Genomic DNA, 20,297 nt, shown 5'->3' with positions numbered 1-20,297 from the left:
TAGCTTATACTCATGTAACCCGCCCATTTCTAAATACCCAGTTCGTTGTTTCACGCACTTCCTCCACTCATGACTTTCTCCTCATTCCCTTTTCTCCATTGTTCTCTTCTTCCATCTCTCACTTTCTTTCTTCACTGTTGTTCCTCTGTGTTTTCACGTGCTGCTGTGCTGGAACCTCCTATCACCTTATTTGGCATTTTGAATCAGGTACAGAATTACCGATTTGTAGAGGAAGCAATGAAAATCAAACTCCAAACCCCTTTCAACTTTACTTGTCAATTAGTTGGTTTGAAGTTGGTTTGATTCATGATTAAACAAACATGGCACCTCATCCTAGATTTTCCCTTAAAATTGATCATTAATTGCAAAAGATAGATAACCACTTCTTTCTTTGACAAGTAAGCTTTCGCCATCAATTTGGCTTTGAGGAGATTGAGACCTACGATGAAAAAATCTTTTGGAAACTTAATACTTTACCAAAGTATAAAATCTTTTTTTTTTCCCCTGAAAATTCTTCATGATGGGTTTCCTTTTTAAGTTCAAATCTCTAGATGGTCCCTGCTGATTCTGTAGCCTTTGTGGTCTTGACCTTGAAAGTATTTTGCTTACTGCTTCTCTTGCAATAGCTAAGCATCTGTGGGGCAACATGTTGTTAGGGTTGTGGAATTAAAAACCATGGATATTCATCAGTTCAACAATTTTGTATCTCCATGCTCTTTCAAGCCTGCTATATTGATGCTCCTAGTTATCTCCATCGGGGCCTTTGTTCTATTCTTCTGTGATTGGATATGTATCAGAATGTTAGGGTTTCTTTTTACTTGTGGCTTCCTGGTTCTTGGATCGTTAGCTTCATTTTGAAATCAACTGTTTCAAGTACTTGTGGATTGGATAACCTTGGGGTTCAGAACACAAGGCTTTTCCCCCCCCCCCCCGCCCCCCCCCCTCCTACTTCTGGTTGCCTCGGTCCGCTCTGTCACCGTGACGGATTTTTAATTAAGAAAGAAAGCACGAGATGGAGGAAGTAAACCACGGAAGGAAGTCATGGGAGTTGAGGAGGGTGTGAATGAACAAATTGGATATTTAGAAATGGGCGGGCATAAGTTAAATGGGTTTCACAAATGGGTTTTTTTTTTCCACTTCAAATCAGCCTTTTGATCTCAACAACATTCTAAGATATAGAAAGAAGCAATTCCAATTGGTCCTGATCAATTCAAAACTTTTACCAAAAAAAAAAATCATAATCAATATTTACTCAATATGGAACTTAACAACTAATTCTCATTTCCCCTCCTACTCTAGGGTTCAAGAATGATATCGCAACTTAAAAAAGAAAAAATACTGTAACCCCTACCAATATGAATACACAACAACATTCTAAGATTTAGAAAGAAACAAACATTGTGTGTCCAAATTAAAGGTGTCAATTCATACTATGTACCATTTACTCAAACTGAACTATGTTCCATGTACCGTACCAAATAAATATGATATAATGTTGGTGTGACATTACCATACAGTTTGATAAATGGTAAAATAATAATACAGAAAAATGGTAGTTGAGAGAAGACTTACAACTCCATCTCTATCATCGATTCAGCAATAACATTCGTTGTCCAACCTCCCCATTTCAGAAACATTACCAGGGCAAGTTCCTCTCCATTTCATTGCCTCAGTTCCTTACTCGCTTCAAGAGATCCATTTTCACCTCTACCACCCACGTTGGAGTGGATACCGCCATCAGCCTCCGACACATAGGCCTGCTCGGTGGTTGAATCACAACCAATTGAGACCATCTCATTTATCATGTGAACTCAGAAGATCTTCAACCGTCGAGTCAAACACCAAAATCAAATGTTCCACAAAGTATTGCAAAGTAGGCCAGTGAATACCCTCTCGAGTCTCAGCATCCACCATTTTCCCAAAGCCCTTCTTCTGGCTTCCACATCTCCAGCTATGGTCCAAGAGGGAAGAGTCTCATTGATCAAGGACTGAACCAGACCTCAAGCCACAAGACAGCTGGATGTTATCTAATTAAAATCATGTGTCCTAGGCCCTTCATCACAGCAGGATCCTTTCCAAACACTTTTGGTACAATAATCTCCTGAAAATCTGGGTAGTTTCAGTATTGTTCAGCATGGAATCCAGTGGTCCCCCATGTCATGTTGTCTTCCCATTAACTACAGAGGCAAGTGATATGAGGTAAAAAGGGACATTGCAGGAATGTTCCTCAAATCAAATACTCAGAAATTGGTAGATGGTAACAACAAAATACCTGTAAAAAGGCTTGGAACATCAACATCATTGGCAACCAAAAATCCATTGATCCGTTCCTCTAACCTTCAATAGATTAGCAGCAAGCGTTGGCCAATCAGTTCCTTTCATACAAAACCTGGCTGCCAAACACCATATGCTGCAGCTATCTATGTAGCTGGGGTTTTTGCCAGAATCTGATAAATCCTTCAATCCTGAGATGAAAAATAAAAGAAATTTGTAAATAACAAATCAACCCAAACTAAGACCAGATGTCCAGCGTAACAAGCTGCTCACAGTGGATCAATACAAATAGTATATCTTGAACCCGAATGACAAAATGAAAAAACTAGACCCCTAGAAACATAGGTACCATAGACCTCAACGAATTATGGATGTTTTATTCTTGTCCAAGTCACGCGTAAAGTGATTCATCCAGTACATTGCTGCTAGTGCTGTATCGTGGGGCATGGCAGTCCAGCACAGGTATGAGAGCAGTGCAGCAATATTGGATGGATTGTTAATTTCAATTATTTCATCCGTTGAATGAAGCCAATCATCATGAGTGATAAATGAAAGAGGGGGAGGGGGGCTAGGATCTACTAGACAATTAAATGATTTACAGAAGTGTTTACTATAAGTAATATTTGCAACTACATTATGGTGTTGGCAAGATTTATCAAATCCTCATCCTCAATGAAAAACAAAAACAAAAACAATAAGCTCTGTCCCAACTAAATGGGATCGACTACAAGGATTCTTACCCTCCAATCAGTTCTGTTTGAGGCCATGCTAGATACAAAGCCTAATTATGCATATTTTTTCTCACAACTTTTCTTAAGGTTATCTTAGGTCTGCCCCTAGCTCTTCTAGTTCCTTCAATTTGGATTATATCACTTCCCTGTACAGGGACATTTATAGGCCTCCGTTGAACGTGGTCGTGCCACCTGAAACGACTTTCTCGTAAGTTATCAATTATGTGAGCAACTCCTAGATCAACTGTTGGTTGGTTCGGTTTATTTGTGGGTTGGTTTAATTATAAGTTGTGGTTCAAGTTATTATTATTCAGTTGGTTAGTGAGAGTAATTATGTAACTTTGTATATTTCACATTATTATAAATAGGAAGCTTAGGGGTCACATTGATAACCTAAGGATTCAATTATTTCCACATGGCATTAGAGCCAAGTTAAATTAGAATCGAAAAACCAAGGTTTTTTTCTTTCTTTCTTTCTTCCACGACTTTTTTCTTTTCTCTTCTTTCTTCTGCCTCTTTCTTTTCGATTTTTTTTCTTCTCCTTTTTTCTTCCACTGGACTGCCTCTCTCTCTCTCTCTGTTTTTGCCATCACCAGCCTCTTGACAAACCCAAGCAAGTTTTTTTTTTTTCTCTCTCTCTCTTTCTTCCTTCTCTTTCTTTCTTCTGCCTCTTTCTTTTCGATTTTTTTTTCTTCTCTTTTTTCTTCTCCTGGACTTTGTCTCTGTTTCTGCCATCGCCAGCATCTTCTCCTCTCCTTCTCATTTGTTTCTTCTTCCTTTGGGGTTCTGATAAGCATGCATTTACCATTATTTATTTAATTGAAGAGAGCTAATTGAGTATTTTGTGTATTTTTCAGGAATAATGTGATTTTGGATATTAGAGATAATATGGAGTAAAGTTGGCAAATATATTAGATATTGGTGGATTTTAAATCATGGCATTCAATCTTGCTGCTCAAGAAATCATGAAAAGTGAGATCTTAGCCAAATTGGAAACAGTTGGAGGTCTAAGGAACAAAATTGATAATAAATCTGAAAATTGGGTAAACAGACCTACCTTCAGTATTTTGGGCATATCTCTCTCGTATGAGATTGGATTGCGGTGATTCAAGATGATATGGAACGATATTGAAAATATCTACAACTTTCCAGGTTTGGGTTTTTCCAGAATCCGAAAGAATAAATGTCAAATCGACGGGTAAAGAGAAGGGATTCATTGTGTGCAGGAGACATAAAAGAGAAGCCAGCCACAGAAGAGAAGGAAGACGGCGAACGCGGCTCTCATCTCTCTCATTGCTGAAGAAGAAGACACATCTCTCTCTCTCTCTCTCTCTCTCTCTCTCTCTCTCCCCTCTCCCTATGTTTCATCTTTATTTTTCTTATGAACTTTGTGATAATGAGTAGCTAGTTCCTTTTCTTTGGGATGTAGATGAACTATGATTATTTCATTAAATTGATTGTTCTATATCTTCTAGTTGATTGTGTTTGAGTTTGGCCAAAGATGTTCTATAGCTCAGCAAACTAAGCATGCTAAGCTTCCGCGAAGGACGATAGTCTTGTGAAGATAGGGCATATCTAGGAAGACCATCCTTAATTTGCTTTGAAGTGTAGAGTTATATCGATTAGGGAAAAGCATTGGGGATTCGAAATCCCAAAGATCTTCACATATTCATAGTTAACGTTTTTGCATTAATTAGTAGATTTAGTTTAAATTTAGTTTTGTTGAATTCAATCTTAGTGACTTAGCCTTTTAGTTCCCCATAGTTCGACCCTGTACTTTCTGATTGCTATATTAGTATAGGATTTTATTTTTGATTGGTTAGCGACACGATCAAATTTTGGCGCCGTTACCGAGGAACCAAAGCACAGTTGCCAGGATTGATTTTTGTCAATTAGGCATAATTTTTAGAGTAATTTTAGCTTTTTTAATTTTTAATTTTTCTTTGCTTCTTTAACTAATCTCTTTTTCTTTTGTTTTGTAGGTAACTGCAAGAGTAGCGATTCGATAATTAGTTTAGGTTGTTATCTTTTATTTCTTAGATATAATTGTATTTAGGACTTTTCAATTGTAATATTTGCATTAGATTGGGTTGTTTAGGCTAATTTTTAAAAATCCCGATCCCTCAGATCCCACATGTGTAACTTTTGTTCGAAAGATCACGTGGATTGCGCTTCACGTACGTTCTAAACTCTCCCTTTTGCTATATTTGTTTTCTTTTAATTTTACTTATTTAGCTTCTTATTTTTTTCTTCTTCTGTGTGTATGCATGGTCGTCGTTCCCTAAACCCTGAGTTAACTCCACTTGACTTTGAGTTAGAAGAGATTTTGGCCAATCTTAAAAGGCAAAGAACCATGGCAAACTATGAGCCTCCAATGAGGCCCTTGAGTGAGCATTTCATTCCTACGATATATACTCCGGTTTCTTGTATTAAGTTGCCTGACATAGAAGCGGCTCAATATGAGATCAAATCTAGTGTGATTCAAATGCTACCATCTTTTTATGGACTTGCCAATGAAGAGCCTTATAAGCACTTAGATGAGTTTTTAGAGGTGTCCTCCACGGTTAAAATTCAAAACCTCTCAGTTGATGCTTTAATGTTACTTCTTTTCCCATTCTCCCTTAAAGATAAAGCTAAGCATTGGCTTCATTTTTTGGGCAATGTTAAAATTTCTACTTGGGCAGAAATGCAACAGGAGTTCCTTAAAAAGTTCTTCCCCATTGGCCGTGCTAATAGCATTAGGAGAGCGACAACAAGTTTCTCCCAACAAGAAGGAGAACAATTTCATGAGGCCTGGGAAAGATTAAAAGAATTACTTAGAAAGTACCCCCACCATGCTATTCCTAAATGGCAATTGGTTCAATGCTTTTATGATGGCCTTAAAGACCGACATAGGCAAATGGTTGATTCTTCTTATGGTGGGACTTTCATGCACAAGAATGAGAATGAGGCATGGGAACTTTTTGAGACCCTTAGTGAAAACTCCCAACACCATGCTTCAGTAGCTAGGACTGAGATTCCATCCATTGGGCAACCAAAGAGGAGCGGTCTCTATGAGATCAATCCTACCATTGAGATGAGCACTAAGGTTGACTTGCTATCAAAGAAATTGGACCATCTCTTGTCATTAGGACAACAAACCCCATCTCCACTTCCTACAAGTTTCTCTCCACCTAATCAGATTGAAGCATGTGTTTTATGTTCTAGCATATCCCATCATGTCAGTAAGTGCTATTTGGCTACACAATACCCTGAGTTTGTTAAGGAGCATGCACATTTGGCCCAAGGAGTCTCTAAATTGGGCAATGATCCATATTCCAATACCTACAACCCAGGATGGCGAAACCACCCCAATTTTTCATGGCGAAACTCAATGCCCAATCCCTTTAATCAAATACCTTATAGGCCACCTCCATTTAATATACACCAAAATGCCTATAGAATGAGCAACCATCATCTCCACAACCCTCAGATAATTCATCATTTGAGGATAAGGTACTAAAAGCACTTAGTGGATTAGAGCAAAACACTCAACTGTTGCATTCCCATTCTCAGTCCATTAACAAATTGGAAACCCAACTTGGTCAACTAGCTGATGCCATCAATTGGAGGGAGGTTGGTCAGTTACCTAGTCAACCAATAGGTAACCTTAATCATCAAATTGGGTCTAAGAAAGAACAAGTCTAAGCAGTCTCTATTGTGACACATAGTGGGAAAGAATATTATGCACCTTTGCCTACTCCCAAGCCATTGCCCATTGATCTTGAGAGTCGAGAAGAGGTTGATTTGACCCATGAGATTGGCGATGATGCACACAAGCCTAGTAAAGAAACACCACCTGTGAGTATTCCCCATCAATTTCCTCGTAAGGGGTTGCACATTCCGATTGTAGAGGGTCCTACACCTAAATCTTACACTCCCAAAGCCCCCTTCCCTGAAGCTCTTAAGTCCTCAATTCCAGATTATAGAAAAAATGCTAAGATGCAAGAGATGATTGATTTATTCCAACAAGTTCGAATCAATCTCCCACTATTAGATGCTATCAAACAAGTCCCAGCTTATGCTAAGTTTCTACAAGATTTGTGCACCCAAAAGCGTAAGTTGAAGACTCAAACACCTAAAACTGTGCACCTAACTGAACAAGTCAGCTCAAAAATTTTCAACCAACTGCCCCCTAAACTTAAAGATCCAGGTACACCTTTAATTTCTTGTGTCATTGAAGATTTATCCATAAGTAAAGCATTGCTTGATTTGGGAGCCAGTGTGAATATTTTACCCGGTTCAGTTTATGATAGGTTTGGTCTAGGAGATTTGAAATCCACTGATGTGATTCTACAATTGGCAGACCGCTCAATCAAACGACCTTGTGGGCTACTTGAAAACGTTTTGGTAAAGGTTGAGAATCTATATTTTCCTGTTGATTTTTCGATCCTAGATATGGACAATACAACTACCAATAAGTTACCAGTCATTCTTGGACGGCCCTTTTTAGCCACTACGAATGCTTGCATCAATTGTAGATCGGGTTTCATGAACATATCATTTGGCAATAAGAAACTTAGAGTCAACATCTTCAATGCATCCTTAAGCTCAAATACGGATGAAGAGTGCTTTGCGATTAACTTTATTGATGAGGTAGTGGCTAATTATACTCCAAACATGTTTATTGATGATCCCCTGCAATATTACTTGCCATTTGGGGAATCTAACCTAAATATTGAGGAAGGCAACACATTGTTGGACTCTTCCACTTCTTTGGAGCAGTCACCATTCACATTTAGATTTGAACTTCCACCTCCATTGGCTGCATCTCACTGAGTCTGGCTGAAGACTTCAGAGCGGCTGACCCAACACTCGTTACATAGGCCATTTATAAAGCTTAAGAGGCAAGACATTGCACGGACTAGAACTGTGAGCATTAAAGAAAGAAGTGACTTAATGTGCTTATAAAGGTGAAATGTCTAAGAAGGACAATATCGCTTAGATTTTGAGTTCTTGGTATTATTTGGTACCTAGTTTAGTCTTATCTGAGGGTGAACTGGTAGACTGAAGATAAGAGGAGACTTTCGATTGAATTGTTTGCCTAGAGCTATACTCAAGAGAGGGTGTAAAGAGCTTAAGTGTGGGGGTGCCTATATTCCCTTCAATCTTTAGTGAAGTGTCTTTGTCTTGGAATCTGTCTTTTTACTCTTACTATTGCCATAATAATTAGAAGAGCACTTAAGAATTGTGTGTATATTCTCTGCAAATACTCACGAGACACAACTCGTCCACTAGGGTAACCTATGGGTTTAAAGGCTTGTTACACATGCTAAGTGCAACCGTGATTCCTACGAAAGTGAGTTAGGTTTTTCTTTCTTTATTTTCCGTATTACTTTTATTGTTTCGTTTTGCTCGAGGACTAGCAAACACTCAAGTGTGGGGGTATTTGATAAGCATGCATTTACCATTATTTATTTGATTTAATTCCCCATACTTATTTAATTGAATAGAGCTAACTGAGTATTTTTGTGTATTTTTCAGGAATAAGGTGATTTTGGATATTAGAGATAATATGGAGTAAAGTTGACAAATATATTAGATATTGGTGGATTTTAAATTATGGCATTCAATCTTGCTGCTCAAAAAACTCATGAAAAGTGAGATCTTAGCCAAATTGGAAACAGGTGGAGGTCTAAGGAACAAAATTGGTAATAATCTGAAAATCGGGTAAATAGACCTACCTTCAGTATTTTGGGCATATCTCTCTCATATGAGATTGGATTACGGTGATTCAAGATGCTATGGAATGATATTGAAAATATCTACAACTTTCCACGTTTGGGTTTTCCAAAATCCAAATCAACGGGTAAAGAGAAGGGATTCATTGTGTGCGGGAGACATAAAAGAGAAGCCAGCCACAGAAGAGAAGGAAGACGGCGAAACGCGGCTCTTATCTCTCTCATTGCTGAAGAAGAAGACCACATCTCTCTCTCTCTCTCTCTCTCTCTCTCTCTCTCTCTCCCTATGTTTCATCTTTATTTTTCTTATGAACTTTGTGATAATGAGTAGCTAGTTCCTTTTCTTTGGGATGTAGATGAACCATGCTTATTTCATTAATTTGATTGTTCTATATCTTCTAGTTGATTGTGTTTGAGTTTGGCCAAAGATGTTCTATAGCTCAGCAAACTAAGCGTGCCAAGCTTTCGCGAAGGACGATAGTCTTGCGAAGATAGGGCATATCTAGGAAGACCATCCCTAATTTGCTTTGAAGTGTAGAGTTATATCGGTTAGGAAAAAGCATTGGAGATTCGAAATCCCAAAGATCTTCACGTATTCATAGTTAACGTTTTTGCATTAATTAGTAGATTTAGTTTAAATTTAGTTTTGCTGAATTCAATCTTAGTGACTTAGCCTTTTAGTTCCCCATAGTTCGACCCCGTACTTTCTGCTTGCTAGATTAGTATAGGATTTTATTTTTGATTGGTTAGTGACACGATCAGGTTCTTTCTTGCTATTGACTCTCCTTGATGTTGTTCTTATCTCTACTGCAATGAAGCAATTTTTTTTGGAGTTTTACACCTCTTGCAATGTTTCAGACTCTTCTAAAACAGTTTGAAGACTGAAGAACAGCAAGTTTATGCAGTATTGATCAGCAAAATTACTACAACATTGAATCAGAAAATTACAACTACTCAAAGAAAATTACAGCAGATTTGATCAGCCCATTCAACAAGTTTGATCAGTTTCTTTTTCAGAAGGTTGCTCAGAATTTTCAGTAGGTTTTATGTAGTAGTTATCAGAAAATTACTGCAACATTGAATCAGCAGATTACAATTGCTCAGAGAAAATTACAGCAGATTTGATCAGATTTTTCAGAAGGTTTGATCCACATTGTTTTTTTGTTGTTGTTTTTGGTAAGTAGACTGAAGATATGACTACAACAGATGTTTCTGCAGTTTTGACAAGTCATGAAAATTATCCCAACCTTCCATCACTCTCTGTTAAGTTCGATGGAACTAATTACTTGATCTGGTTTCGTTCTGCATGTTTGACAATTACTAGAAGAGGTCTAGTCGGTCATATTATGGGCACTACAACCAAACCTTTGACTGCTGGCATTCTTCAGGCTAAGTGGATTTCACATGACTCTCTTATCATGTCATTTCTCTTGAATTTCATGCATCCAAATCTAGCCAGGGGATATTTATTGTTGGACACAGCAGCCCAGATTTGGAAGGCCACTAAGAGTGGGTGCCATGGAATTCTTTCGTGTCCATGCAAAGGAGAAGAAGAACAATGCTGCTATTTTCTTTTAAATAGCATACAAGAGCAATGCAACTCAATCAAGAGCTGACCTGTAGACAGTTCACAGGAATCAATCTTCCCTGGGGACTGGATGTCAGAGCAAAAAGCACAAACGGAAACAAATCATCCGATGGACAGGGGTTCCCATGGTCACAACCAAAAAGCATTAATGCTATAAAAACTAGATGTTGACAATACCATAGTTCTAACTTCAGGAATAATTCCCCAAAAAGAGCTTACCTGGACAGTGGACTACCAACTATTGCCAGCCTCCTACTTCTATTTGATCCATGGGTGTGTTTCAAATGATAATAATTGGAAGCTCAGAGAACCATTAACAAGTATTCAGGAATAAGTTGGGGACTCTTTGGGGCACATCCCCAATGAAATGTGCAAAAGGAGGATGATTAAATCTCCACATTCTCAATAGAAGAATAAATGCATTTTAGAACACCATATGGGAAAAATAAATTCCACTTCTGAGAGAATGAATACATAGGATCCAGAAACTTCACAAATTGGCATTAATGCAGCAGCAAATTGTGGGATCTTTGTGGAAAAAAAATAAAAATAAAAATAAAAATAAAAGATAAATATAAGAAACTTTACCACCAGTCCATAGCTGTCATGAAGATCCATTATATTTATCAACAAAACTTATCTACAAGAACCCTAACCCTCAAACCTGTTTTATTTGAGGTTATACTTGACACATGACCTAAGCTATGCATGTCTTTTCTTATGATTCTCCTGAAGTCCAACATCAGTCTTTTGCTATCATGAAGGCTCATCATCTTATGCAACCCCCCACCCCCTGGGTGATTTTTCCTTCCTCATCCTTCTATGATTGTACTCCGTGCACAAGGCTCCTGCTACTGCAGGGTCTTTGGTGGATCATAATATACAAAGCCTTAACTTTGCTTCCACAGAAAGGCTATTACCAGATTTGAATCAGTAAGCACTTGGTCACTGTGAAGCGACCATTATCCTCACTTTCTGTTTCATTAAAAATTACCAGGTTATTGTGTCCTACATGACTCAGTTGGAAGCTGAAAAACAGCCAAAAGGTTCAGGGGATATCCCCCTACACGGCAACATCGTTGCCTAAACCATGGCACAGGTGTAGGTTACTAAAAGTCTAAAATTACAAATTAGTCTTTATTTCACTACTACTTTTACAGTTATAATCTGGGTTGGACTTCACAGTGAGTCCTAGTTAGGAATCCTAGATTCAAGTTTTGCGTCTTAGTTTCTAGTTTGGGTTTGAAAGTTATGCCAACAATTGTGGCTATAACTGAATGAGAATTTTGTTTTCAGCATTGCTACTTCAAGTTAGTTTATTCCAATTGCCAGCTCCTCCAAACTCCTCCATAGAATTTTTCACCCTCCCCAAAGCTGTCAAGTTCAATCTCCACTGAAGACCTTCTTGCTGGAAAATCAGCAAGTTCAAGGACATTTTTCAATCTTCAACCTGCTGTTCATCTATAATTAGTAAATTGAATCATTCTCTAATTCCTTATTCTTCCTTTCTTCCAATCCTCTGCAGCCCAATTTTCCCTTTATGTTTCATGTTTTACTAAAACTGAAATTCCCAGATATCAATCCCACCAAGAAATTACCCCAAACAGGGATTGGATATCCCTCTCAACCCCCTTGACATTTTATCCACCTGCAGCTCCACTCCCTCATTCATACCCTAGAAACTCCATCTAAATCAATTCCTGCAAGACCAAACTCACCATCAGAATATCCAGTATTTGGATTGAATCTTCTCCACACAATAAGTAAAACTCGATTTTACTCACAGGCTCATCTGACCTTTACAGGCCCAAGATTCTATCGTCGTCTTCTTTCCCAAAACATGGAAGCCAAACTGTGAGTGCAGATATCCAATTTCAACGATAAGCTACCATCAACGGAACACCAAACATTAACTAATAGACTCCCTGGCCCTCAACATAACCCAACCTTACCATCTACCCCTAGGTTCTACCAATAATTTTGACCTAAAATCCTTGATTGACTCCCACGCTTACCAGTTCATCCTAGACCCTAGATACCGGATGATGTAAACTAGGCCTAGGGCAAAGGGGAAACTGGCAATTCCCTAGACTTAGGGTTTAGCCCAAGAGTTTCCAGCAAAAGAGGGAAGGGCTTTAGGGTTTCCAATGGGGTTTAGAGCCTGTTGAGACTGATATTCAGATCTGAACTCCACTGCAAACAGAAGTTCAGATGTTGAAAAGTCAAAGTCAACAGTCAAACTAGGGTTTGATGGATTCAGCTAGGGTTGGAAGAAGGCCTAGGGTTGCTGGTTCTGCAGTCCACAACTATTGTTGTGATATTTAGTCCAGAAACTGTCCAGAGGTGTAGGGGGCTGAAGTTAAGTTGTTCAAGAATGTTTCTGCAATTTCTGAAAATTCTGCAGGTTCTCCATGAAGAAGATGAATTGCAAGGTTTTTCAATAGTCCAGAAAACAGGGCAGGTTTAGGGAGAATAATGTTAGGACTGTGATCTAATACAAAGGGCGACCTAAAGGGAAACGAAAGGGTGATTAAAGGGGCTGGGAATCTGGAAATCCTAATGGTGTTAAGAACTGATGCTGTGGGGAAGAAGGAAGAAAATGGAGGGCTCTAGGGTTTGTTAGGTGGGTTGGGAATGCAGGAGATTGAAGGGGAGAGGAGCAGAGACCAAGTGTGTGAGGTTGGGGAAGGTTTCAAGATCAAACACAAGAGGGAAGGGGCTGTAAAGGTTGTGGACAGAGAGGGGTGTGGGGAAGGGCTGCGGACAGAAGAGGAATGATTTGTAACTTACTTTGAAGGCTGGAACTTGATGAAAGCTTGCTAGACTTGATGTTTGAGGCTTCAAAACTTGACTGCAGGAAAATAACTTGAGATCACTCATAAAGACAACCACAGGATACCCTCTTAGGAGCCGTGCCACACTTAGGCAATTAGACACCCAAACTTTTCAATTCATCAAATCTGAAAATAACTTATAATAGAGAGGCTATTTATAGCATAATAGCAGACTCAGACTTAGACTCAACTTATGAGATTCTTATCAGACAAGGATTCTGTTACAACCCCCATTGGACTCCTTAAGTTTTTTAATAGCACATGCTAATTAAATAACTAAAGAAACAAGCAACCAACTTAACATCAAACTAGACTTCTTCCAAACACATCTTTGACTCAAAATAGAAGATAAGAAGACTCAAAACAAATCCTAAACAGACACAGACTGATTTAATAAAATATTGAAATAATTCTAAATTAATTTCCAGGAGCAAATTAGGGGCTAAAATGCCCAAAACAGCCTTCCTACAAGGTTCGGCCAGCCTATAGAGGCTTCTTGGATCCATCTTGAGGGGTCCTACTTAGGATTTCAGACAGGGGGATCCCTGTGTTTCACATCACCTGATCTCTTAGTCTCCAAGCAATCCACGAGAACATCAAGTGGTACCAAAGCTAGATTGTGAGACGAATCATCTCTTCCCAATCTCATTCATTCACCTTGTAAAATGGAGAAACAGCCTCACAACATAAAATTCTGGGGAAAAGACTGTGTAGGAAGCCTCCCCCCTCGGGGACTCTACTTGTGTAGAAGCCTTTGGCACCGGGTTCGCCCATTTAACAAGGAATAAAGAGACAATAGACTTTCAATGGCTTGAGTACAAACCCTAGCAAGTGATCGTCTGATGCTTCACCAACCTTTTATTACCCATAAAGTACTGATTTATACCCAGAAAAAAGTGATCAAAATCCATGATTTAAACACAAATATCAAGTTTCTAAAAGCTACCTTTTTCATAGAAATATCATTTTGTATCAACTCTCCTTCAATCTTTGATCCCCTAACCAAAAATCATTCTCCTATAGTCATATTGGCCTTTAATGGCTGTATCAACATGTATTGGTTGGTATCACAATATGTATTGAGTAGTTAGCCTGTATTCAACCTTATCAGCCTGTATGTATCGTAAACTTATGGAAATTTTAACATATGTATGATAAGTTTTGATATATATATATATATATATATATCCAGTCATATAGTATAGCATCAATCAGTAACAGCCAATACAATTTAATACCGATCAAGACATACTATTTTCTATTAAAAGGACATACATAATGTGTATCAGAAGTAACCGATACTGACACGTATTAGTCCATACTAGATCATTTCAGTAGATACTTGATTGAGGTGGAGTCAATATCATTTCAGTAGATCATTCCAAACATCATGGCTTTTTCAGCAACCAGATTTACTACAGAAATAACAGATTGAGGTGGAGTCAATAAGCCGTCGTAATCATTGAGTATCTTAAAGCTGGAGATCAAATCCTTTTGATGAATTTCTCTAAATAGCTTCTCTCCATTAATTAGTGAGACTATGGTCTGCTTCATAAATTAATATAAGTTTCTCTTCCTCAATAAGATCGACAACTACAAGCTGTCATACACAGTAAAATGCATAAACAGGTATCAATTCAACTGAAAGGACTCTCAACGGGCTTCTTTCCTAACGAGATATTAAAATTCAATGAGAGAAAATGGGGGTGTGTTGCTTGGAAATAAATATAGGATACTCCCAAGGAGCATCAGAACGATGCTTCTGATAAATGAATGTTACAACCCAGACCATCCCTAGATGATGTTGTCCGCTTTGGCCTGATGGGCTACACAGCTTTAAAACAGGTCACACCAAGTAGACATGGCTACTGTTTATTAACAACCTGTGATCTACTCTCATGCCAATGTGGGACTCAGTTTGTACAACCACAGCGATTCCCATCTCTTTGTGGGAAACTTCACCAATCCAAAGGCAGGCCAGTACAATGCTGCTTTCTTAGGGGGTTGCATTCTTCCCCACTTGCAGGCACAATATTCCTGCTGTGGCCACAGTACCGGAGTCACAAGTTTGCTGACACCAGTAGAACGACCCAACCCTACCCAGGCATGACATTGTTTGCTTTGGCCCTATGTGCCTCATGGCTTCAAAACACATCTTAGCTACCCTTCATTACTACCAGATATCCTCCAGAACAATGTATGACTTAAGTTTTTACTTTGTCACCAGTCTCCCAAACCCCCTGGTACTAAGCCATCATTTGTTGGGTACACCTAGGCAGGCCAATCCTATGTCATTTTCTTGGGACGCCATACATAGAGCATCAGCTCATCATCCAGGGTTACTACCAGATAAAAACTGGAACACAATTGAAAAGCACAGAAAGCTCATTTTGAAATACTGGAAAATGTGGCATGTCTAGCAATACAGCCTAAAAACAGCTAGAATCAAGATTTTCCAACAAAAACACATGTCCATGTCTATGGTTAGTTCTTTTCAGGGAAGTTTGTGTCCAAAAAAGGTTTTTAACAAGAGTATCATTTAAACTCATGCTTGAGTCACACATATACTTGAGGAACAGAGAGCATAACTGACGTTAAAATATGCTATTCATAGTATTTGAGCTAAAACCTAGTCCCTAAAGTATAACTCTGGTAGACTAAGCTGATTTTGAAAAAATCAGGTCACATTGTCTGAATCGTTGATCTGACCCAGGCTTCAATTGGGATAAATATTCTGGTCATAACCAGATTTGTGAGAAGATGTTCTTATCAGAAGATGGGTTTTACCATTTTGACATGGCAGTTATGACTCTTATTCATTTGATTCAGCTGTCACATTGATTAACCACACCTTTCATGTGAATTTTTTTTTTTTTTTTTTGTGTTTGTGTGTTTGTGTGTGTGTGTGGGGGGGGGGGGGGGGGGAGGGGATCGTCACTTTGGGGGGCACATAAAAAAATCAAGATAATACCAGGAGAAAAATCTAACCACTAAGTTTTAGACCATGAGCTATTAATGCTTGTTTAATATCTTTCTAACGGTATAACTTCAGGGAAAACTCAGTTGGTTAATATCCCTAGTCATTTCTCATTTTTACTGTGCCATTCAGAAAAACCAAAAGTCAACCCGGCACCAGGTTTTCAATTATTTTGACTAGAAGACACCATAAGGCAATGGAGCATCAGCTTGTTTTCAAAGAAGCAATAATAGCAATTCTACCTGCACTTTGCAGGGCAATAAATCCTCCTTGTAAGATGATCCCACATTTTGAACAAGCTGAAGAGATAATGTCCAAAGCCCGAAGAAGGCTTCATGCCAGGCAGTACCATTAACTGCTTAGACGACCTGTATGATCCAAAACCATTAATCCATCATTCATGGAGACTAGCAGATAAAAACTGGATTACAACAGACGACATGAAGAGCACATCTAAAGAACTGAAACACATAATACTGGAAAGATTACCAATTGCATTTATCGCATGGACGCGGTATTCATCCATAGCATCTTACAGTATCACATCAACAGGAAGCCCGCGAGCAGATCTGCTAGCCCCATAACTCTGACTAGCATAAGGAGTCAGAGATCCAGAAGCTAAAACTTTCTGGCTTCTCTAACTTGCTCACCAATAGTCCATGCAAGAGCAAGACCCTCCCTCAAAATGATGAAACCGCTTCCTATCTCTAACTGCAATCTTCCTATTAAAAACCATAGAAATGTGCTTCATAGCAGAATGGCAGTCCCTACAAATCCGAATATTCTTCACTATTCGAAGCATTGATCCAGCCTCTGTGCAAAGAAATCCAAATGCTAGAGCCAGTTTTTCACTGTGGTACCCAATTAGTGCTTCTTTTTCCTCTTCTTCTACATCAAACATGATCCCTTTTGTCCCTACTGAATAACCAACTTTCTTTATCTCTCCAGCTATGTGTCCCCACATCAAATAGATCTCATCAGTCTTTTCATGGGATCTATCTCCTGCTACAAACTCATGAACAACACTATCTACCTCGATCAGACTACTCCCAGGGACACGTTTAATTCTTCTTCTTTGCATAGTTCTCATAACTTCCTGAGCATCATCTCCTTTACCAGTCTCTGCATAAATGTTTGAAAGAAGAATGTAACGTCCATCATGGTCTCGATCAGATTCTATCAGAAAACTCCCCACCCTTTGACCCATTTCTATATTCCCATGGATCCTGCACGCACCAAGGAGGGCCCCCCATATTACGTTGTCTGGGTCTATTGGCATGCAGGCTATGAACTTTTCTGCTTCCTCCAACAAACCTGCACGGCCAAGAAGATCTACCATACAGGCATAGTGATTCAAATCTGGCTTGATTTTGTGAACATCAAGCATTGAATTGAAGTAGTGGAAACCTTTCTCCACCAAACCCACATGGCTGCAAGCACAGAGAACCGCAGTGAAGGAAATACTATCTGGTGTAATGCACTCACTCTTCATTTTCTCAAAGAGCGAAAGTGCTTCCTCACTTAGGCCATTGAGTGCCAACCCAGAAATGGCTGCTGTGTAAGCAGAAACATCCTTCTCTCTGGATGAATGAAAGACCTGCATTGCAAGATTGATGCTGCTACATTTTCCATACATGTCAATGAGAGCAGCAGAAACTATTGAATCAAAATCTGTATTGTTCCTTTGAATGTAAGAATGAACCCAAACCCCATGACACAGTGCTCCTAATTGAGAACAGGCAGAAAGAATGCTAACCAGAACTGCAGCATTTGGTTCCTGCTTTTGTAGTTGCATCTCCCGGAACAGAGCCAAAGCTTGCATTGGCCGTGCATGTTGAGCATATCCAGAAATCATGACAACCCATGAGACTAGATTCTTCTTGGGCATGTGGGTAAAAAGCCGTTGTGCCTCATCAAGATAACCCAACCTCACCAGCCCCCCAATCAAGCAATTCCATGAAACCTCATTTCTTTCTGACATTTTCTCAAAAATATCAAGAGCCGATGAAACCTGGCCATTCCTTAGGTATGCACCAATCAGCGAGTTCCATGACACAACGTCCAATTCACCCGTTTCATCGAATACCAGTTGTGCATCTTGCAGTCTCTCACAAATTGAGTAGAATTGGAACATTGAATTGCGGACAAATGAGTCCATTGCAAAAGATGTCTTGATTACCAATGAATGGAATTGTTGACCCAAGCCAGAGGAGGCATAACCCACTTTGGCACAAGCTTGGAAGAGGAAAGTAAAGGTAAAATTATTAGGGGGAATATCAAATTCAGCCATCCGTTTCAGTAAGAAGACAGAACTACAAAGAGAATCAGGACGACGGGAACGTGCAAGACCTCGGATAACAGTATTGAAGAGGAAGATAGTTGGTGCAGGTGCCTGAAGAATAAGAAGAAGGGCATAACCAATGTCTCCTGATGGATGAAGAGCAGAGAAGGAGATCACGGGTCGTAAGGTTGATGGAGTGTGAGGCAAACCCCTCACGACAAGCCCCGCGTGAGCTTGTTTAAATTCTAGCATGTATTTGCACCTATGAAATATGGCAGTTAAGGAGAGCCCACAAGTACTGGTTTTGAATCCCATTCGGAATTCTTATGTCATCCATAGATTCCCTTCAAGTTTTCATTTCTTCCTTCATTCGAAATTCTAAAGCGAAGAACTTGAACTTGAAGAGGGTGAAAGATGTTACAGTTTCTCCATGGTTCGAACTTCGAGGTCTCTGGTTCCTGGTTCGCCGTTCAAGCATGGGTTCAGACTCAGACATTGGTTACGATTAACTCATCACAAATGACGTCCATCCAACGGTTGAGCGAACAGGATGTGGAGATTCCTTAAAATAGAGAAGATCCAGACGTGCGTGTCAGCTAATCGAGGATCGTAATAGACACGTGTCATCTTATTATGGAGAGAGACCTCACCTGTTACACACGTGTATTTGCATGCTTCGTCAGTTCGCTTCTTCCTTCCTCAATAAAAGGCCATGTTTTTCTGTGGTTCCTAACTAATTTCAGAGACACTTTCACAGAGTTTTTTTCATAATTGATAATCATGGAGGCTTCTTCGTCGTTTTCTTGCACGAGGCTGTGGTTCATACTTGTTCTGGTGGTGACGTTAGAGTTGGCAATTTCATGGAGTTCCATTGCAGAAGATTTGGACCCAGAACATGACAAAGCAGATTCATGGGTAGAGAGGGCAAAGGATAGGATCTCAGATGGTCTGGGTTGGAAGAACGAAGAGATGGCTAAAGAGAAGGCCAAGCAAGCCTATGATGCCGCTGGTGATGCAGCCAAGAAGATGGCCGACAAGACATACGACTCTGCTCACCATGCCGGGCATTATGGTGCAGAGAAGACAGAAGATGTGAAGAGAACAGCAGAGGAGAAAGTAGGAATGGCATCTGAGAAGGCCCGAGACATGAAGAGAACCGTAGAAGAGAAAGCTGGGGAGGCAACAGGCACGGCATCAGAGAAGGCTAAGCGGGCAAAGGAGATGGCCTACGACAAGGCAGGAGATGCGGCGGAGACGGCAACACGTACGGCGGAAGACACCAAGGAAGCCGCAACGGAACATACCAAGTGGGCTGGAGAGAAAGCCAAGGAAGGCTACGATGCGGCAAAGAACAAGGCGGGGGAGACCATCGAGAGCACCAAGGACACCATTGGCTCCAAATTTGATGATGCCAAGCACAAATCGCAGGAGGTCAAGGACAATGTTAACAGTGGTTTTCGTGGATACCAAGATCTCTGAAGGAGATAATCTTCCAGTTTCTTTGTTCCATGCTTCTCTCTTGTAATCGAGAGTGTTTTAGTGGCATGGAGACGGTCATATTAACAAAATCGTCTGTACTTCTCGTACCTGTAATTTTTCTTGGTACTTCTAAAAACACCTCCTTATTCCAAGGGATATAAAATTTTCTTTTGCTTCTCAAATTGATTGCATGTGTTGTTAAGACTTTCCATTGAACACTCTAAAATGTTGCACACAAATGTATCGTAGTTGGTATTTTCTTTAAAGTATTTAAATACTTTAAATCATGCAACACAAATTAAGGGTGCCTAGTCACCCCAAGATCAATCAAAATGATTCTTTTCGATGCCTTCAAGTTGCATTATTCACGCACAAAAAATAGTCAACAGGAAAGCAAGAGAAAGAGAAAGATT

The 20,297-nt window shown here is 39.5% G+C and overlaps 1 protein-coding gene, 1 non-coding gene and 1 pseudogene across 3 annotated transcripts; 1 reads left to right on the top strand and 2 right to left on the bottom strand.

The window, feature by feature from the left end:
* Window positions 1-2,102: 2,102 nt before the first annotated feature.
* Window positions 2,103-18,924, bottom strand: LOC149019059 (pentatricopeptide repeat-containing protein At3g62890 pseudogene; annotated as a pseudogene). The gene is made up of 4 exons (XR_016173202.1): window positions 16,614-18,924; window positions 16,367-16,492; window positions 2,273-2,465; window positions 2,103-2,177 (listed from the first exon to the last, which is right to left on the bottom strand). The product of XR_016173202.1 is annotated as a pentatricopeptide repeat-containing protein At3g62890 pseudogene (transcript).
* LOC149019060 (small nucleolar RNA R71) lies at window positions 5,740-5,846 on the bottom strand. The gene has a single exon (XR_016173251.1). It is a non-coding gene; the product is annotated as a small nucleolar RNA R71 (small nucleolar RNA).
* Window positions 18,925-19,157: 233 nt separating the features above from the next.
* LOC149019058 (uncharacterized) lies at window positions 19,158-19,884 on the top strand. The gene has a single exon (XM_089154043.1). It carries the CDS (start codon window positions 19,186-19,188, stop codon window positions 19,882-19,884), a length of 699 nt encoding a protein of 232 aa, XP_089010169.1. The 5' UTR covers window positions 19,158-19,185.
* Window positions 19,885-20,297: the final 413 nt, after the last annotated feature.

The sequence above is a fragment of the Hakea prostrata genome, chromosome 4, assembly GCF_041222555.1.
Source record: "Hakea prostrata isolate BN-2017 chromosome 4, UWA_Hpros_2, whole genome shotgun sequence".
In the NCBI taxonomy this organism is placed as follows: domain Eukaryota; kingdom Viridiplantae; phylum Streptophyta; class Magnoliopsida; order Proteales; family Proteaceae; genus Hakea; species Hakea prostrata.
The sequence above is the reverse complement of the archived record's forward strand: the minus strand, read 5'-3'. Positions and strand labels throughout refer to the sequence as shown.

Coding starts and splice junctions, on each gene's coding strand:
- LOC149019058 (XM_089154043.1), top strand. CDS start 19,186: ATGGAGGCTTCTTCGTCGTTTTCTTGCACGAGGCTGTGGTTCATACTT.